The sequence below is a fragment of the Triturus cristatus genome, chromosome 6 (genome assembly GCF_964204655.1).
Source record: "Triturus cristatus chromosome 6, aTriCri1.1, whole genome shotgun sequence".
Lineage (NCBI taxonomy): Eukaryota > Metazoa > Chordata > Amphibia > Caudata > Salamandridae > Triturus > Triturus cristatus.
In genome coordinates this window covers 1,629,482,951-1,629,504,183 of record NC_140589.1, presented here as the reverse complement: position 1 = coordinate 1,629,504,183, position 21,233 = coordinate 1,629,482,951, and the positions used below count along the sequence as shown (strand labels likewise).

Below are 21,233 nucleotides of genomic sequence, written 5' to 3'. Positions count from 1 at the left end.
CTCAGAAAATGTGGTGTTTCAATATATCAGTGTTAAAGGTGCTGCAGATACCACAATGAGATTGGTTGTTTCCATTGTTTGTTCTAAGTGGGTGGTAATATTCTTGACCAAACCTTTAGCAGATACAGACGACCATAGCAAAGACGAAACACTGACCATCATAATTAAGGTCTGCATCAGAGATTTCTAGGTCTTTGACCTACCACATTCCCTCGTAAAATTGTGGGATCCCATCCTGATTTCTGTTACAGCAAACGTCTATGGTGAGAAAAATCAGATTGAATTCTGAGTGGTGAGGATGAAACTCATCTCTGTAATGTACTGCAGGGCTGACATTGGATTCCCTTCCACCTACATTCAGACTGACTATGCTTGTGATGAGGGTGATTGAACTGTGACCTGATTCGTGTTTTCAGGTCCTGCCCTAAGCTGGAACTTTTCTGGACCAAGGTATGGGCTTCCAGGAGAGATAGTAGTATGTGTGACTATAAGGCATCTGCCTCATTGTTGTAGCTCCATGATATCAACAAAACCATTTGTGGGAAGGTTGACAGCTATGTCTTTGAGAGTAGCATAGGTTTGCATATTAAGTAGTTGGAAATCCGTAGACCCTCCCACCTCTTCTTTCCCCCAAAGAAGAGACTGACTGGTTGAATTGATAAGCATAGCATTCTGTGAAAGGATTATTTACAGTTCGGAAGCCCAACATCATATTTTCAATTGCATTTGGGGTCTTCTTCTCTCCAACACTTGAAATGTCCCTCTAATGGAACATCATTAGTCATTTGTGTGGAACACCATTTTTATTCTGTTGTCAGAAAGTGATGCCTTCTAATTTAATTGAAATCATTTTATATTATGTTCAACTTGTTTGCTGATTTACCTCTTGCACTCTACTTAGTTGTAGTCCTTGCCTTTTATTCCCTAATCTGCCTCCGCCTGATTCCCCCCTCCCCAGCCGACCCCAGTTCCTACTACCTTTTCGGCATGCTGTTGTTTCTCCTTCATGATAATTCTGTAGATTTGGTGTTTTTTTCTGGTGTACTGAGAAGGCGTTCCTCTCTCTTCTACTCTGTTTATTTGTTGAAATCCTTTAATAAAAAGACTTTCCAAATAAAAATGCATCTTTATTGTATGACATCTGACATTACGCGTAGGTAACGATCTGCTATCGCATATCCTAATCAACGTTCTGCAAGTCTTGAAATGTACAAATCTCATATCCACACCCACGGATGTTAAACACACTTCTGATACTTTATTTTTGTACAAATTTTGTGTCTGTCTTGTCAACCTGTGGAAATGCTACAACATCTGTCTTACTGCAAGGCTGTATACAATTTAGGGGATAACATTCATGCACAGGTGTTTTTAATACGCCAAACAGATACTTTATCTGGATGTCGAACAACCACAATCTGAATGGACAGTCATCTACAAGCACTCTTGAGTTCTGTGAGTCTCCTTGGTCCTGGTTTAATTTTGGATAGAAATGTAGGTGTAAAAGTTGTTGTCTTCAGAAAACTTTTGATGGACAAGGAATTTGGCATGAATATTTTTTTCTAACAGATTGCTAGCTTAGGTGCCCAGTGTGAATATAAATGTATGACTCTTGTCATGTAGACAGATCAAACTTTTTTTCTGTCGAAGCTCCTTGTTTGGGAGCAGACAATGCATGAAGAGTAGTAGTAGCACTCTATTTGGATTCCAGGCATCAGTGTTGTTGTAGAATGTCCTTTTTCTAGCAGACAAGTTTAACATTAAGAATGTATGCACCAACCATGGTGATCCTCTTGACCCCTCTGACCTTGACCTGATTCACCCATTTCCATGCTCTTTTAATTGCAGACATTTGCAAATGATGGATCCTTTCATCAGCACTTATGTGTTCTTGAACGTCCTCAAAAAGCCATAGCACAGACAGCCAAACTTCACAAGGGCACCAACAAAGAGATGCTTGTGCTAAAGGATCCTTGATATTTCAGTTATGACATATGATGTAGCGGGAAGTTTTAAATCGCAGTCTCTTGGTAAAATCATCGAACAATATCCCCCTTTGGTCGTATCGATGCTTGATTGTCACTTGAAGCACTGAGAGGGAGCTAACGTTGGAAATACATTTCAAATACATTAAAACCAATGTGGCTCCCTAATAATGGCAGATAGGATGGTATTTAACCTAAAGGTGTATTTTCCAAGTATTAGTCAGATCATAAATCAGCAAAATTGCAAATGGTTATTTAAAAGTATCACTACAGTAAAAATATTGAAATGCTCAAGTATTCTAAATTTCAGTAATATGAAATACAGAATGATGACAACCAATATGTAAATCATTCAAAATATCCGAATTCGGTGTTCCATACCAAAACTCACCCTGTCTAAATTAAGCAACACAGGAGAGTGGAGGATTTCTAAAGGGGAAGAGAAGAGGGTGTCAGCATAATGCAAACCTCAGTAGGAGTTCAGAGAAAACAAAAGAATGTCTAGCATGAAGCCTTTCACGCGGGGTAGCCCAGCAGAGAGGTCTGCTCTCTTCAGTGCCAGGATAAAGTCTGGTATAACTAACTAGGAAATACGCTAAGACAAGCTGTGTTGGCCTTCTTCGCACCAGCACACCCGCAGCTGAATTGTCGCTTGGTGAAGTTCTTGAGGCAGGTGGGGAAGAAAATGCCATAACTGTGAGAGGAATGTTCCAGCACCAATATTACACTCGGCAGAACGACAGCTCCACCCAAATGTATGGCAGCTAATAGTTATTCAGCAAACAAACCGTCAACTATAAGCTGCATTGAAAATGGACGATTATTTGTTTTAACCAATTTCCTTTAGTAATTTTTTCTTATAACGTAATTTATAATGAAACTTTGTATGGATATATTTTGTAGCAATGGTTTTAAGTACCTACGCTAATAAAAGTAAACGTGAAATTTAACTAGGAAACACCATTTAAAAGCACAGATTAAGGTTCCAGAGCATCCATATCTCGCTTCTACAGTCTGTAGCCAATCCCTTGGAGGCGTTTACTGAGAGTATCTAAACCCCCTAAATTCCCGTCCTCACACAATTAGGTACATACGCCGAGTACAGGAGACTCCTTTCACCGTCTTCCCTTTATGTCTGCTGCCATCTTTCTCTTCTTAATCCTCACTATGAGTCTAATACATAACAGTAAACCTTTTTCTAACTAATGAGGAACCTGATAACACACTTACGGAGGAAAGAAAACCGCATACTGGCAAACATTTAAGTGTGCAATGCTCAGCTAAGGTCTAATTTCAAGCTAAGTTAACTTGAGAAAAAAAGTGAAAGCACATTGCAGTATTAATACTCATGAGCAATAAAACAATTATTAAAATGTAAATATATTCAGTAAACGCAGTTACATTGCTTATTGTTATTCAGTTTTGTACAAGTGCATGTGATTTCTTATCAGACACAAAAGTAATCTACTACAATTCTTATTAAGATCAAACACAGATTAATGAATTAAGGCTCAATATATGTCACATGTAAATGCATATAAAGGATATACAGAGGGCAGAACATAAAATTACACTGCCCCAATCCCCCCTCTGATGGCTAGAATAGCCATCACATAATCAAATCACTCTTTCTAGAGATCATCTCAGAAATGTGTTGCATTTAGCACCTTGCTTCTAGAATTTTCCAGTTCCTTCATTTCATCGTAACAAGTATACTGACTCTCCTCTAGTTCTATATCACTTCTCTTCCTCTCAACTCCCTTTTTCCATAACCACTGCTTTCTTTGATCTCATGTACTTGAAATCTCTGAACATAGCGAACAAGCAAATTTAAAACAAAAGTGATTAGATTAGGCCTCTATTTAGCACCTCAAAGCCCACTAGCTATGTTACTGAACCAACAACCTACAGCATCAAATCCCTTTCCAGTCACTTCCCACGCACCTGTAGCTTCCAATTCCTTCAAGAAGTCCAGTTTCAAGTCAGTGATGTTTTCCACAAACCCTCTTATCTCTTCACGCTTATCTGGTATATACGTGCAGCATTGCTGAACCTTCAGCATCTTACAGACTACACTTTTCTTTGCCATCAAAATATCTAAGGCAAGACGGTTTTGCAAAACCATGGACTTAATAGCTATCATCTCAGTATTAATAGCCAGCAACGATCTAGCAGTACTACTGGCTAATTTATCAACTATGGTAGAAAGCTTCCTGATCTTGAGGTCATTCAAAACAACCCCTACAGAAGGAATAATTGTGCCAAAAATATCTCCTACTACTTCTGAAGTACTACTACTACGTTTTGGCCTGACAGAGAAACCCACTTCATGTTCATCTAACTTTTCTATGTGATTGTTTTTTGGAAATGCTACAGTTAAATAACAGGTACCAGCCCAATTTAGGGCTAATTCAAAATATATATGTGGGCCGTAATAGACTCCAGGATTAATTGGATCCTAATCTGTTCTGTATTGCCCCCTAACTCAAATGTGTGTTTGCACGTACTTTCTCTCATGAACTTGTCATGTACCATATTTAATCCCCTATTCACACACAATTTACCTTGATGTTGCCAATCTAAATTCAATTTAGGTTGAATGCCCAGCTCTTTATGTTTAATTTCTTCCTTTGCCTATTTATCTTTACCCAGGTCTCTTTCCATTTACTTTCTTTCCTCAATCGCCCTTCTTCTATCTTCTGATTCATCAATACATTTCATTTCAATTTCAGTCTTGGAAAACAGGTAGAATTCTGTCTGCAGGCATAAGCAGTGTCAAGCTTAGTTACGACCCGAAGGAAACTCCAAACTGTTTCCTTCTCATTGGCATAAGGGTGTGAATTCAAGTATTTGTAAATCAGAACTTATGAAAAAACCTATATCGTAATTTGAAAAAAAATTCAGAAAGTGACCTTGTTGACAAAAAAGAATAAGCAAGATACTACAAGTGATACCATACGTAAGGGGAATATGGTAGTATATAATACCCTCAGCTACTGAAGCAGGCAATTGGATGCAAACATGGCAACTCTCCACATCCATTGTGTCAATGTATTCATAAAGCAATGTAAAATATGTGTTTGAGGAAAAGCCTCCCTTTGAAGCATTTTGGTGTACCAGCTTAAAATGGTGACATTTTCCTACAGCAGAAATAGGTGTGGCAGGTTTAAGGGTGGACCTAATGGGATCAGTAGGAGTTGGAGAACTTAGTTCTATCAGCAAAGCAGTTAATACTATGATAACAATGAATAATATTCCAGCTATTATCAGCCTATGTTATTCAGGATTATAGATATTCATGACTTATCTACAATCAGACCAGTAAAAGTAGAAATAGCAACGCACAGATTTTCTACTTGTGCAAATTGCAAAACTGATTTCGGTCATATGATTTCGGTGATTGGCTTTATATACAGCAGTCTTCGTGAGTCATCCCTAACCCTACTCTGTCTTCGTCTAGAATGACAACCCTATTCTTCCACAGCCTTGACACTGGGGAATCTTTTTAATTCAGTAAATGAAGGTTAATAAAATGTCAATGTTCAGTTATAGGACAGTTTGTCGTTCAGTTCATTTAGTCATGAAATCAACTCGAGAGGCAAAACTCTGTGGCGTGGTTCCATTTCAAAGAGGTTCTGTTAACACTGCACTGCTATTACTCAGATCATAAAGAACTTGATCGATGCAATTGTGTGCAAACTACCTCTACTCAGGGACTGAATACCTCATGCAAGGCCCCGTGCTCTTTTCAATTTCCTGAGTACTGGCTGTTCGTCTTCACTGCCACTCGGCTTACTGGTTTTGGTTTCTTCGGCAAGAGTTTGTGGTATGTGTTCAACATACACCAAGGTCAGCCTCACTCCCCATTGTCTCTTTGACCATTCATTTTTACTTTGATCTCTGCTTGTCCTGCCACTCTGCCTACAAGCTTGGGATCAAGGTTGGTCTCCACCTATGCCAACGGCCTGGTTCTTTCATTTGCCTCAACTTTGATCACCACTGATTCAGGGCTCACCTCAACCCTTCCTCGAGGTACTTCAGAGTTTCAGACCGCCAGTGGATTTTGGGGCTCTTGTCCACTCTCTTCTCCCCCCTCTGTACCTTCAGTTTGTCAAGTAGGTACTGTTTGTGCTTTGGTGAGTGGCGCTGTCACATCATCAATGGGACACTCCACTTGCTGAGTGTGCAATACTTGAGCTCAGACAGACCTTCGCCCTTGATGGCTATATTGGTTACAACAATGACTTGGAATGGGTCCTTCCAGCAAGGTTCTAGAGATGTCTTCCAGACATGTTTCTTCACCAGAACCTGGTCTCCAGGACTAAGGTCATGGCACTGCTCCTGATGTGGGAGAGCGGTGGCAGGTACGGCATGGTGAGACATAGAATGCAACACATCAGCTAGTATTTTGCAGTAGTCGAGAATCATATAATTTATCAAATTTACAAGCGCATTTACCGGCATGGTATCTTTAATTTTAATTCCTCTTTCAAAGGGTTGGGACCAAAAGAAGGAATACCCACACCCTCATAATGCATGGACATTTGCTGATAGTTATCAAGTCCCGACTTTGAGGACAGTATCTTGTTGCGGGCACATATATTGCATGAATGGTATGATAACCACCTTTGATGAAAGCTCATGTTCAATGATGTCACATTATAACCGTAACGCACTGAGGTTATATTGTTGAACTCCCATTGCATGCCTTTTTGGGATTGTTTTAAAAGGTATGCCTGCAGGAAGTCCACGTGTATGGTGTTTTCCACCACACATTGCGCCCATTTAAGCCAAAGTCGCGTTAACGATGAAATGGTGATTTTTTTTGTCTTACAGATACAGCGTATGTGCTGAAAAACGTAAGTGATGGGATCATCACCACATTGAAAGTGCACCTTAGTGTGTGTACTAGAATTTCATGAGGTTCTTTGACCTCTAAACACTTTTGGTCCTAAAGAAAGCCTATCAAATTACGGTACAAAGACTGAAACATGTAGACCATCACTAGGATATTCAAGACCAAGTCTGTCTTGAAAATATCCACCTTGTTCTTTTTTTAATCTTGTCCCAGGACCTCAGCATTAAAATAATAGAGTTGGAGGATGATCCTAGTGACAACTTTAAACTTTACACCTATTTCACGTCTGCCACAAAAATACCCACTCCGCTGCAATTAGGCGTCGAAGCACACCTAGGATGCACTCGGCACCCTAGGTGGGAACCCGATGATGAAGCATGCCACTAACTCGGTTGGTGGGTGAGGGGTCTTCTTAAAACCCAATGGGTTTTCCTTATACTTTGGCCTGTTGATGCAGTGAATTTGGATTTCCTTCCAGGGCCCGTCCTTATTGTTGCTTTATCCACATATAAATTATTCATTGTTAAAGTAATAGCAAACTCATGCGCACCATAGTCCGAATCATTATAGGGAACTACAGTTTCTTCCTCCGCAGTACTCTTATTGCATCTTCATTGATTCACAGCTCGCCAATCATCCAGAATAATTCACATTGTCCAAATATGAAATTCATGACATGGCACATTATCCATTTTTCCAAATCACCTTCATCATTATGTTGTAAACCCATATCCTAATCAATCATTCACCTACCTTGGAAGTAAACTGGTTTATTGATCTCAAATATAAGGAATGTGGGGGGGCGTGGCCGAGCCGAGCCGCAAGATGGCCGCCGTTTAACGGGGCTCTGCCGGCCGAACACATCATCCGTCAACCCATCCGTGCTTGCCTCATTGCCCGGGCAGTCAGAGCGGTTGGAACGTGGTGTTGACGTCCTGGGGACCTGGCGGCAGTTTCCGCGGAGGAAATCGGTGCAGTATTGCAGCCGCGCTGGCCCTGCGCTGTGCTGCCGGAAACCCCGCGGGCCGGGGTCGGCTATCGCTGCAGCGCGAGTCCCCGGCTTGGGCCCTCGCTCGGACACGTGGGGAGACCAGGCGGAGAGGACCTGCGGCGCTGCTGAGATCCGGGCCCGTGGGGCCGGTGAGCCGCATCGGGAGCCTGGGGAGATTGCGTGCGGACCGCTCCTGGAAGTAATTCGAGACCCGAGGACACCACGATGACTCCGGTAGGTCCTGAGCGCTGCGGAGCCGCCTGCTAGTGCTGCCGCGGCTGGCGCCGCCGCCGCGGTGTGGACCGCGCTCCGGGGAGCCTGAGTGATCGGCGCTGGCCTGGCTGCTGGAGGAGGTCGCCTGTTCTTCGCTCTCCCGGCCCTGTTTGGGGTTGGGGCTGTTGCCTACTGCTGCCGGAGGAACACTCGCGACAGGCCTGGTGGCGACGCGGCCGGATATAGGTGTACCACTGAGGGCGGCACTCTCCTTGTACCTTGCGCCCAAGTGGAGTTGGCGCACGCCACTGGACAGGGAGACTTGGCGACCCGGCTGTAGGGCTGGGCGAGGGTGATGGGCCGCTCCCTCTAATACCTTGAGTCGACGTATCTGCCTGTCCACGCAGCGGCCCCGAGCCGCGCTCTCCGTGAGGTGGAGCTGGCCTAGTCCTTCCCTGTCGGCGCGGTGGGCCGATCGTCACGGCCGCTGGCCTGGGAATTGCAAGGGGAGACCTCCCGAGGAAGCGGCACTTGACTGCGAGGTGTGTTTGCCTGTGATCGCCCCCAACATCGGATCCCCCTGGCTGATCTCCCCTGCGGGATCATGGGCAAGCCGGACAATAAACAGCCGCGGCTACAGTTCGAGCGAAAATCCGCCCGTAACGTGGAAATGGGGCCGGCATCGCAGACAGTGGTCCCTGAGACACAGATGGAGCCCTCACAAGAAGACGACATAAAGGGTATGTTCCGTGAACTAAAGGGCTGTTTGAGGGAAATTGACTCCAAACTTGACACAATGGCACAGCGAATGGAGGGCCTGTCGCGCACAGTCGATCAACATGGGGAACGGCTAACGGCGGCTGAGACGCGTATTGCGGACTGCGAGGAAGGCCTGGGGGAAACCCGGGAACGTTTGCTGCACATGGACAAAGTCTTGGATGTAATACGAGGGCGCAATGAGGATTTGGAAGCCCGCTCTCGCAGAAACAACGTGCGCATTCTCGGAATTGCGGAGTCCACAAATATCGGCAACATGGAGCAATTTGTGGAAGGCATGTTCCGCGATTTATTTGGGGCAGAACTGTCGGCAATGTTCTTGATTGAGCGTGCACATCGAACACTTGGTCCTCGCCCGGTGCCTGGGGCACCACCGAGACCGATCCTGGCTCGCGTTCTCAATTACCGTGACCGAGACACTATACTACGGCTATCCCGGGAAAAGGGAGCCCTCACTTTCCAGAACATGGCCATTTCCCTATATCCCGATTTCACACAGGCGGTGCAGGCCGCGAGGCGCGAATTCATACCTGCCAAAAAACTCTTTCAAAAAGTGGGGACCAAATATGCCATGTTGTACCCTGCCAAGTTAAAAACTCACCACAAAGGGAAGCAGCTGATCTTCACGGAGGCGAAGGAGGCGCTGAAATTTGCCAGGAGAGCGGAGCGAACGACTGGGGAACAGCGCGCAAGTCGTGCGACCTCCCCGGTGGACCAGCTGAGCGACGTGGAATGAACTGCCGGACTTTTCTGTGACCCCTGTTATACTACTGTGCAGCATGGCGTCAGGTCAATCTGCGGATGAGTACCCATAACTTACTTGAATGTTTATATCTTGCTGCCTGTGGTGGGTGGTGACGGTAGAACAGACTAGCTGCATCTGGGATCCCACAGACTCATGTTTGGACATAGATTCCACGGGTGACACCGTTAATACTGAGGGTGATGCATAAGTCGTTGCCTGTTGTGTATGATCTGCTTGGGGCTTTGGTAGGTGGAATGTTCGGCCACCCTATTGTTCACCGATGGGGGAGTGTGCAGGTAACCCCACGCCCTCGAAGGGATGATTCCCGTGAAACTGACTTCTTTATGGGTTAAATTGGGGAGGGGTAAGGCATCTCAACCTAATTGGGGGGTTGGAGTGGGAGGTTGGGTGGGGGGGACTGTTTTGTTTGTTGTTATTAACCTGCAGAAATGTCATACACTTTTGATGGACGACTCGGTGTTGCCTCTACACATCCACGCTCTCTTGCTAAGTGTCGGGACTGGTACACTGGATACCCGGCTGCTCGCCCTGCCCCTAGCCCCGCACATTGGCACACTGCTGCGTAGGGACTATTATCCACTGCTCCATTGACCGAGTTACGCTGTCTGACTTGGAACATACGTGGTCTTAATGACCATCGCAAGATTAGGTTGACGCATGCGCACTTGGCCAGACACCACATCGACATATGTCTTCTACAAGAGACCCACCTGTTACAGAAAGCGGGAGACCGATTGCGACATGCTAGGTGGGGTGAGGTACACACGTCTGGATGCTCCAGTTACTCTCATGGGGTGGCCACCTTAATACGCAAAGGGTTACCATGGCAAACCTTTAAAGTAACTGCCGACTCGGAGGGCAGATATTTAATCATACTGGGGAAATTGTTCCATAAACAGATAATCCTAATTAACACTTACGGTCCCAACACGGATGACCCGGATTTTTTCCGGACAGTCTGGCTAAAGGCACAATCCCTTGGCGCGGGGGAGTACATATGGGGAGGGGACTTCAATGCCGTACTCTCGCTGGAAAATGACAGGGAAGGTGCGGCGCGCACGCATCATCCGCAAACAGCAAATCTTCTTCGAGGTCTAATGGAAGAATATAACCTGTTGGACTCGTGGAGAACCCTGCACCCCGGCGAGCGTGAGGGCACATGCTTCACCCCACACAGAAAGGCGTGGTCTAGATTAGATTTTTGGCTAACAACTCCACATATTCAAGCCTGGACGTCTGACGTGCAACACAGAGCGCGTACTCTATCGGACCACTGTCCGGTTGAACTGGTGCTACGGGTCCCCAAACCATACATCGCCCCATTCACGTGGCAGCTACCTGCGCAGGCCCTGCTAGATCCGGTATTCCGCGAGGAGGTACACCAACATATACTTGATTACTTTGAACTCAACACAAACTCAGTGGCGTCGGTTGGCACCCTATGGGACGCGTTCAAGGTGGTAATCCGGGGCCATTGCATTGCGGGACAGGCTAGAGTGCTGAAGTCCATTAGAAATACACTCCAGAGACTGGAGGACCGCTTACATACTCTAGAAGTACAATATAGCTCGCACCCCTCAGCGGCCACTTTAGCGGAAACACGCGCCGCCCTAACGGAATACCAGGCGGAGGCGGAAAGGGAGCTTAAATTTCTACACAGACACGCAACGGCGCGCAGATATGGCGAAGGGGATCGCCCGGGTGGAACATTGGCCCGGCTGCTGCGCTCGCAAAGAGGTTCCTCTTACATTCCTTCTATAGAAACGGCGCAGGGCGACACCGTGCACTCCCCTCCAGAGATACTGGATACGTTCAGGTCCTTCTATAAAAAGTTATACCGCTCCAGGGGTGGGACTGACGCGGCAGACGTTGCTGATTACTTAGACACGGTTCAGTTGATCTGGTTTAATGCGCATCAACAAGGTTATTTCGATCGCCCCTTTGACATTGACGATGTGAAGGAGGCGTTGGGGTCCTTGGCCCCTGGCAAGGCGCCTGGACCGGACGGTCTTCCGGCACAGTTCTACAAGGAATACGCTGACATCCTCGCCCCCCGGCTGCTGGCTGTATACGATGAGGCGGCTGAGTCTGGGATACTCCCCGCGTCCATGAGAGAAGCCCTCATTATTGCCCTCTTAAAACCCGAGAAGGCCGCCCAGAGCTGTGACTCTTATCGGCCGTTGTCCCTTATAAATACAGACGCAAAGATATTTGCGAAAATGCTCGCTTTGCGATTACAACCGGTGATGCCACTAATGATCCGCCCAGATCAATCGGGGTTCGTGCTGGGCCGTTCCACGACCCACAACTTACGGACCCTGTTCAGAGTGTTACACTACTTGGCTCCTCATGTCAAGGCCGCAGTGGTACTATTGGACGCCACGAAAGCGTTCGATTCCCTGGAATGGGCGTTTCTGTTCACCCTGCTGCAGCGAATGGGAGTAAGCGTCGCGTTCATCCGATATATTCGCCTGCTCTATACCAACATCACTGCCCGTGTGAGGGTGAACGGGCTGGTCTCCGAGCCCTTTGGCATCGGTAGGGGCACGAGACAGGGTTGCCCTCTGTCGCCCCTACTATTCGCGATTGCAACCGAGCCCTTGGCAGCCCGGATCAGGCAACATCATGCGAACAGGGGAATTGGATTTTCATCCCGTGCGCTGACCATTTCACTGTACGCGGATGACATCACCCTTTATGTGACTGACCCGCAGGTTAACCTCTCCCCAATGACGAGTGAACTGATGAGGTATGGTCTGCTTTCAGGGGTGACTATTAATTGGGAGAAGTCGGTCCTCCTGCCCTTAACGGAGGCGACATCCCGCTTCACGCCGGATTGCCCGCTGAAGTGGGCGGACGGGCCGGTGCGTTACCTGGGTGTATGGGTTAGCACGGACATGCAGGAACTGTGGACGGAGAACTACGGGAGGGCTGTGCAGTGGATAGAGGAAAGGGTAGGCCGATGGAAACACCTGCCCCTGTCCCTGGCGGGTAAGATAGCTGTGACCAAAATGGTCATACTGCCCAAGCTCCTCTACCTCTTTGTTAATATCCCCCTCCCCTTGCCTAAACACTTCTTGAACAAGATACGATCGCTCATGATCGAACTGGTGTGGGGGGGTAGACAGCCGAGGGTAGCATGGGAGACGCTCACCCTCCCACAAAGACAGGGAGGTATGGCGGCGCCAGACTTCGCGCTGTATGCGTATTGTGCGCAGGCGCAATTCCTGCACTATTGGGTACACCCCACGCCGTATCAGCCACATGTGGCGATAGAGGCGGACATGGTTGGCCCGCTCCCGCTCCGCACTGCCCTATATGCACCACACAAGAGCAGGCGGAACGAAATCGATACGGTGCGTGCGCTTCAGTGGGCCTGGGACGGACTGCGCCGCCGGGCCAAGTTAGATCTTCTCTATACGTCGGCAATCCCTCTGCGCGGGAACCCCATGTGGCCCCCGCTACAGAGAATGAAAACGGGAGAACGCGCAGCGTCTCGGGGTCTCCATACGGCGGGAGACGTCTTTCCTGATGGTGTCTTCATCACGTTACCGCAGATGTGCGCTGCGGAGGCCCCGACGGCGCTAGACGCCCTGCTTCATCACCAGCTTCGCCACACATGTAGAGCACTGTTCCCGACATTCCCGGAGCCGCCGCCCAGTCTGATGGCTCTGGAAAATGTCCTGAAGGTGGAATCGGGGCGCAAGCTGATTTCTCGTCTATATAGCCGCATGCAAAGCGATCATCCGGTGGTGACCCCGGCGGCGCGCGATCTGTGGAGCGCTGCGTTGGGAACTGAAATTCTCGATGCCCACTGGGACCTATGCTGCAGAATGCTTGAGACATTATCCCCTAACTACAGACTCCGGCTTATCCATTTCAAGTACATACATATGATATATCGCACCCCACGCAGACTTCATCGTATTGGCTTACGAGACACGGACAATTGTTGGAAATGCACTGCGCGTGGCGCTGACTTCTTGCATATGGCGTGGGAGTGTCCCATGATCGCCCCCTTTTGGGAAGAGGTGCTGCGGCTGGTGTGTCTCATTACGGAGCTTCCGATTCCATGTACCCCTCAGACTGCACTGCTGGGGATCCTACATATGGTCAAGCCTAAACATCGCCGACTGCCGGCCATGCTCCTCCTACTTGCTAAGCGCCAGGTTGCGATACACTGGGGGGCTACCACAACGCCTACTATCAGGGAGTGGCTTAAGAGTGCTGTATACTGCCAGACGCAGCTCACCCTCTTCTGGGAGCTCCTGCCACCACGCACGCGCCCGCGGGACATATGGGGCCCTTTCTCACAGTGGTTGCTTCAAACACCGCTCGATCCGTTGTAGGGCGCTGACCCTCGAGCCGGATGACCGGGGGGAGACAGATGCCGAGATTGCTGAGGGGTTGCAGCGGCTGACGCTGAAGATGTGGGAGATGTTGGGGGTGTATTGGGGGCTGAGACGAGGGGAGATTCTGCTCTTGTGTCTCGCTCTGGCACTATTGTGTGGATACCTATTGGCATTATGGACATCGTTGTATATGGAGGTGACTGTCTCGTCTATACTGGATTCTATACATTCTGCAGTGTATTGTGTTTGTACTGTTGTTAAAATGCAAATAAAAAGAAATTTAAAAAAAAAATATAAGGAATGTGTAGATCATCTCCTGCGACCAAAATATAGAGTTTGCTGCTTTCCTGTCAAGCAATGCATGCCGTGGGAGCTTTATGATAAATAAAGTCATCTGTTGATATGTTAGTCATCTCCGTGGAGAGGGAAAGTTCAGACATTTAACCCTGATTCTGAGAAGTATCAACCATCAATACACAGCACAACGTCTCAGGACCAATGTGCACAGCAAGCCAGCAAGAAATAGGCAATTCAGCAAAGCGTAGTTTTCTAATATGTCCCTGTGATGTGTGAGAGTCATGGTCCCTCTTAACATTCAACTATCATAAATAATAGTATGTTGCACTATACACGGTATGTAACGCTTACAACATGGGGGCTACTGCCCATTACCTTTACAATGCAGTCACTACCATGTAGGTAAGTCCCATACATGCCAATTACTGGCAGTTTACACGATAGGACTTTACCATGCAGGTAAGTGTTTTGTGAATTATATTAAATAACAGTTAAAGATGTGTTAGGGGTTTTAAGGGTTCAGGGATATGTAAGGGCATGGGATAGTAAGGGTTTTTAAGGCTTCAGCGATTGGTAAGGGTACAGCGTGATAAGGAGTTTTTTTGTGTTCGGGAATAGGTAAGGGTATGGTGTAGTGAGGAATTTTTAGGTTTCAGGGATTCTTAAAAGGTACAATGCCTTCTGTACTCAATGCATATTTCCAGAAGCTCTCAAGACCACCCAGATCCTCCCGCTCCTAAAGAAGCCTACATTAGATCCTTATGACCTCGCCAGCTACAGGTCCATCACTGGCCCACAGTACATCATTCATCTTCACCCTTTACATGGAGTTCTTTGGTGCTCTACTCACAGATAACAGCATTATGATGCATCAATGTGTTGATGATGCACAACTCTACTTGAAAGTCTCTTCTGCTTCCGACATCCAATGCTTCAAACACTGCTTACACATCATCCAGACTTGGAAGTTCAGCACCTACCTGAAGCTCAACCCAACCAAGACATAATTCCTGTATTTTGCCATGAAATGGATAAGAATATGAGGTAGTGAGATTTTTTTTTGGGTTTAGGGAACTGGATGGTAAGGGGTTTTATGGTCCAGGGCTGGGTAAGGGCATGGGGTTGTATGTGTTTTTAGGGTTCAGGAATGGGTAAGGGTACTGCGTAGCAACAAGTTTTAAATTTTGGGGATGCAAAAGGTTTTTTTAAGGGCAGTAGGATTGGAAGAGGTGGTTAGATATATATATTTATCTAAAATATATACGACTGTGGTGGTCACCACTGCGTAGTCATAGTTATGTCTGAGTTTCCTTGCGAAGAAAGTGTTTTTTGCCAATAACTTTAGTACAATTTGATGAATCTGCGCTAAACTTTCCAAAAACGTTCCTTCTCTGCTGCTTCATGGAAGGTTTTGTGCTAATCCTTCTACCTGGAGCCAAGAAAAAGAGGGTGTCCCAAAAATGTGATATCCCATGTTAATTCCCATAGGAAACTGATCTTTTGGATATAGAAAACATGGCTGAACAGAATTACACCTAATATGGCAAAAAGTTAGAAATTTGTTCAAAAAGCGTGGTTTTTGTGACTTGGAGTAAGTCTATTCAGCAGTTTTTTAGAAATTAGAATTTAAATAAGGGTTTGGATTCGGTGTGCAAGGGTTAAAAATGTAGGTATATCTGGACTGTTGGTGTCCATGTGTGCTCTAATTGGCTAATTTAAGAGGGACTGATCAATCCTGATTGGTTGGCATAAGATAAACAATATTTTGTGGCAACCATTACAGGACAGGGACATGGCGTGTGTGTGTGTGTGTGTGTGTGTGTGTATATATATATATATCTACACACATATACATATGTATTCACTGAGAAAAAAACAAAAGCTAAAGGGATGTTATAGTTAGGTGAAAATTTCAGTGACAAAATAACATTTTAACCTCAAATACCCACAGAAATTTACCAGTTATAGTTATCTTTAGTCACAATGCCTCACACCCCCACTTTGCATAGTTTGTGTCATCAATGATGTCATTTCAGATGTTGCAGTCATGTTATCAATGATGTTATAGAACATGTCATGAGTGATGTAATAAGTTGGATAATTATCTTTGCGTGACAAGGGCGCGAGTTATATTTACCTTAGGGCACAAATTATAGTTACTAGAGATAACTATAACTGGGGACTCTCAGTGTTTTTTTTGTTTAAATCATTACATTGTCACTGAAACTTTCACCTAACTTTGATGTCACTTTAATCTTTATTTTTTTCTGTGAATTTCTAGGGCTCAATGTTGCTGGGGGGCTGCTGAACTGCAGCCCTCAACAATATTAAAAAAATGCTTGGCGGTGTCCCTCCCTATTCCAGCGGCACCACCAAGTTAAAAAAAAACAAAGCCCTTGCAGGGTATTATGAGGCGCTCCTTAAAAAGAGCAGTGATAAAAAAATTAGCGGCTTCTGACGCTCATTTCATATTCTGTTTGGTGTCCCAGTGACCTATTGGGATACCTTTATTTTATTTATCAGAGAGGGGGGTCACACAGGTACATTCTCCAAGTCTTTACGGCCCTGGGGGACTCCATCCCCGGGGGCCTCCTTTTCTTAAGGGGCAGGAGGCACATGGCCCCCCCCCCTCCCTGAGCTTTTAAGGCCCGGGGGCTTTCTTCTTTAAGGTGAGTAAGGTGTTCTGCCCCCTTCACTGAGCAAACAGTGGTCCCGGAGACCCCATCCCCTGGGGCCGCATTTTTTAATTTAGGTGAGTGGGGGGTACGTGGTCCCCTCTGTGAGCAACTATGGGCCATCTGGGCTTTTATTACATTAGGGGCGGGCATGCTGCCTCCCTCAAACCTTTTGAGACCTTATGAGGGTGTCCCAGTGCCCACCAGGGGTGCCCATGTCACCTTATGCTGGGTGCCGTGTGGGGAACTCGAGGGCCCTTGCGGCCTGCCAGCATTCCGCATGTACCCATCTGGTGTGCTGCGGGAGCAGCCATTGCTCTTGTCTGGCAGGAGCATCTGTTCTCTGCTGGCGCCCACTGGGTGGTAACAGTCTGAATTTCCCCGCCTGCAAGGGTGTGGGCAGGGAAGGCATGTCTGCTCCCACCTGGCAAGAGCTTTAAAAATGCTCCTGCCAGGTGGGAGCAGACATATGTTTCCCTGCCCGTTCTCTTGTGGGCTGGGAAACTACTGCGCCCTACGGGTGGGCTTCCCTGGACACAGTGTTTGAGCCAGCCCTGGGGGTGGGGTCCCTGGGGCCTTTACAGGTTCGGGGAGGGGGGGCATATGCGCCCACCCCCATAATTATATGTCAGACCAGGAACAGGGATCAGGGGCCATTACAGGCTTAGGGATGGGGGCCGCACACTTTCATACTGCGCCGGGCCCTGAAGGTTATGGTCTCTAGGGCCTTACTTTTCTTAAGTTCCCCCTTATGAGCCTTTGTACAGCTGTACTCCATGTCTCCTACATGGACGTCATTTAGGGGTCGCAGCTGCTCCCCTTGGCTTGCCCCTTGCACTCCTGGCACTGCCTTTATGAGCCATGGCCTTGGTAGTGGCAAAGACAATGCCAAGGGCAGAAGGTAAACCCAGACTGAGGTCAGTTTACTTTCTGCAGTGCAATGGGTGAGTGTCCCAAACTACGCTACATATTTTTATTCTTCTGCACTTTTTATGAGCCCCAAAGGAAAGCCGTTTTAGTCCCAATGTTACGGAAATATAAATATGTCCAATATATGACTGAACTGAAATGTATCAAACAGTTGCCAGATCCCTATGTGTGTTACTCCCTGGCCTCCTTCCTGTGGGCGGTGGCTAGGCGCAGAAGTTTAGCAGAAATTTAGCCTTACAGATGTTTTAATGGACAATGATGAATTGAAAGATAAAAGATTGTAAATTTATGAGATAATCTTATATGATGTATGGTTTTAGATGTTTAAATTGAATGTATGTTTATTTTAACCTGTATTTGGTACTTTTTATGCATTGAAATAATGCAAAAAAAAGTAGAGTATTGAATTAATTTAAACAACATGTTGCCCAGTTTTGTTATTCTAAAAGCATGTAAAATGGTGTTTGAATAAAAAAAATTGCTTGAGTTGGCATGATGCCTTACAAGTGACCTTAATAAAAATATACTAACTGTGATAAGGATTAAGTTAATAGTATAGCTCACATTCAAAATATTGTCTATATGAATTAATATAGGTGGAGAAAACCACTACTGTTTTTTTATGTATATCTTCATGTTATTTACTAGTGTATTTTATTATTGGGGCATACAATACCAGACACAATAAATCATGACTGAGATTTTAATAAAGTGTTTCCTTTTTTAATAAATGCATACATATGTTTGAAAGAAGTAAAAAAGAGAAATGTGTAATGTTCCGATCATGTGAGCACTCTATTTAAAATAGGTAGTATATCAATTAGACATTGATCTGTATTAGTAGCTGTTGTGTTATTGTATAATTGTGTACATTAGGGGCTATTACCTTCAACAGTGTCAATTATTGTGATGTCATTAGCTCATGTGACAGCACTTCCTGTAAAACGAAGGAGCTCTTTACGATTTCGGGCGGAATCTTTCCTCCTGTCACCGTCTTGGAATCGGGACCGACCAACTCGCAGTTGGCGGTTCCGCCCTACTGATTACGATGCGACGGAACACCATTCGGTCGGAGTCCCATTGACATGTATGGGAGCCCGAGTTCCGCCCGACAACACAGGCTTCTATGGGGAAATGGGGTGTGTGCGGAAAACCCTGCACCCTGTCGCAGGCACCCCATTGTGCCTGCCACGCAGCGCAGGTTTTACAGGGGGGTCCCTTAGGTATCCTCTTGGGCCCATACTTCCAGGAACCCCCAAAGTCAGTTTCTGATAGCCTTTTCGTGTCGAGGCCGACTCGGAAGGCCGGTTGGAAATCAGCATCATAATTGATCAGTTGGAAACGCTGTCCGTAGAACTGTGCGATGCCGTTCCGACCGAGACGTATTTTCCGAGAGCCGGTCGGAACCGATTCGGATAGACCGTGCAGGGTACAATCCGACCGCAAACATCATAATCAGTCGGCGGATTGTAAACCGACTGTGTCGGTAAGAGGCGTTCCGATACGGACAAGGAGATTCTGACTGTCAGGAAGAGTATTTCTGCCCGACATCGTAATCAGCCCTATAATGTCAAAAACCATATGATGTCACTTCCTATTATGGGTTTGGGACAAAGGGCGAGCATGTGATGTCACTTCTGCTACTCTTGGCATTTTGGTGAATTAACGTGTGTGATCGTCTGACCCTGGCTAACTTATTTATCACACTGTGGAACATATCTGTTGATTCTATAACCTGCTACCCGCTCAAATTCACCAAGCCTACTTTACTACTGATCCACTAATAGTTTTTACATTTGCATAGATTTATTGACCTATTTTAAGTCCTTGTTTTTGATTACTATGTGAAAAGGTGTGAAAGGACGCAATATCTATTTAAAAAAAATACTGCTATGTGCATATTTAAACACAGTTTCAAAATTAAAACAACACTGTGTGCAGCATTTTAATACTTGCTATACCTTAAAGTTCCATATCTGGCTACCCTAGTTCTCACACCAAGTTCTTTGCATTAAAGAAAATGTATATGTGACCTCGTAGAAGGTTAAATAGTACTCCTTCTACAGAGCTATGGTGATTAAGCTCCAATATGGGTATGGCGCCATGCAGCTGGTCTGCTCCTGCAGTCTAATTCCGCTTTACGGAAAATATCCAACATGTTAAGAAAGGGATCGTTTGACATTCTCACTGCGCAGCTTTTTGCTGTGCATTTTATTTGGGAAACCGCAATATTTCATAAACGTATCCGATTCTATCTCCGGACATGGTACTTAAATTTACATAGTTCAAGGCAGAGTGTTCATGACCATTTTCATACTTACCCTGCATTTTGCAGCTTTTATATCTAACGTTTAAATCAAGAAAATAGTGTTAATCGCTTAAAATCCGAACATGAAAATAAAGTAACTCGTATTTTTTTTCTAGCGTTTTACGATGGGATAATGAGACAGATGTCGCTCAACTGGAAGGACATTTTGACATTGTTATGTGTGCTGACTGGTAAGTACATCAAAATCACACAACTCCTGTTAGGAAAAAATAGCTTTGCTAGAGTAATTGTGCGCCCGCTTGCTGATGGCTAAGCAAAGTCAACAAATGAAGCACAAAGCCACCTTAACCCCAACAAATTAATATTCATCTCCGTGTGACAGTTATAAGGTAGTCTTCCATCAGACAGTAACTTCTACCACATTATTTCCCAAAGATTGATTTTGAGAAGCATTTCCATTTTCTGAAATTGCCTCTGTTTCATGCTTGACGTATCAGTAAATGGACGACTTAGGCAAATTGCAAATAATTATGGCTCAGTGAGGAGCAGTCTGGAGAGAAAAGAGTTTATCAACACAAACAGCTCAATTAGCTTACTTCTTCGAAGATCTTACTGTTGGTATAAAAGACATTTGTACATGTCAAATAGATAAACTGTGCATGCGTGTACCTATGACTATGTACGTCAGCTCATATGTTTGCATTCCCTTCTGCACATAGAAGAACATCTTTCACACTAAACTGAGCATAAAGTTATGTTGGTGTCCAAACACCAAATATACAGGTACATTAAAGAGAGTGTTCCTGTTATGTGTTTACGCGGTGCCTGAAATGGGTGTCCATTGTATACAAGGTGAGGCTGCACGAAGCTTATCGAATGTGCGAAGTGCTAAAGAAGTGTCGGCCATTTTGTTTTCAGAAACCAGTGCAAATACAGATAGAGCTATGTTTTACTAAGCACATAAAATGCTTGTAGAACACTGGAGGCGCTGTTGTATATAAGAATAATTACATGTGTCAAATTAAATAATGTGTTTCCTATTTTCTTCCTAATTTCTATTTTTAATGTGGGACCCCTGAGTGTTATCAAGATCACATTAACATAGAAGAATTTACCAGGA

General features: G+C 45.6%; 1 protein-coding gene across 1 annotated transcript in view; it reads left to right on the top strand.

The window, feature by feature from the left end:
* The window catches only part of CAMKMT (calmodulin-lysine N-methyltransferase), a 1,482,081-nt gene that overhangs the window by 1,359,384 nt on the left and 101,464 nt on the right, over positions 1-21,233 (top strand). Inside the window, exon 8 of the mRNA XM_085612777.1 lies at positions 20,269-20,343. Coding sequence (XP_085468903.1) covers positions 20,269-20,343 — 75 coding nt within the window. The remainder of the gene's footprint in view (positions 1-20,268; positions 20,344-21,233) is intronic.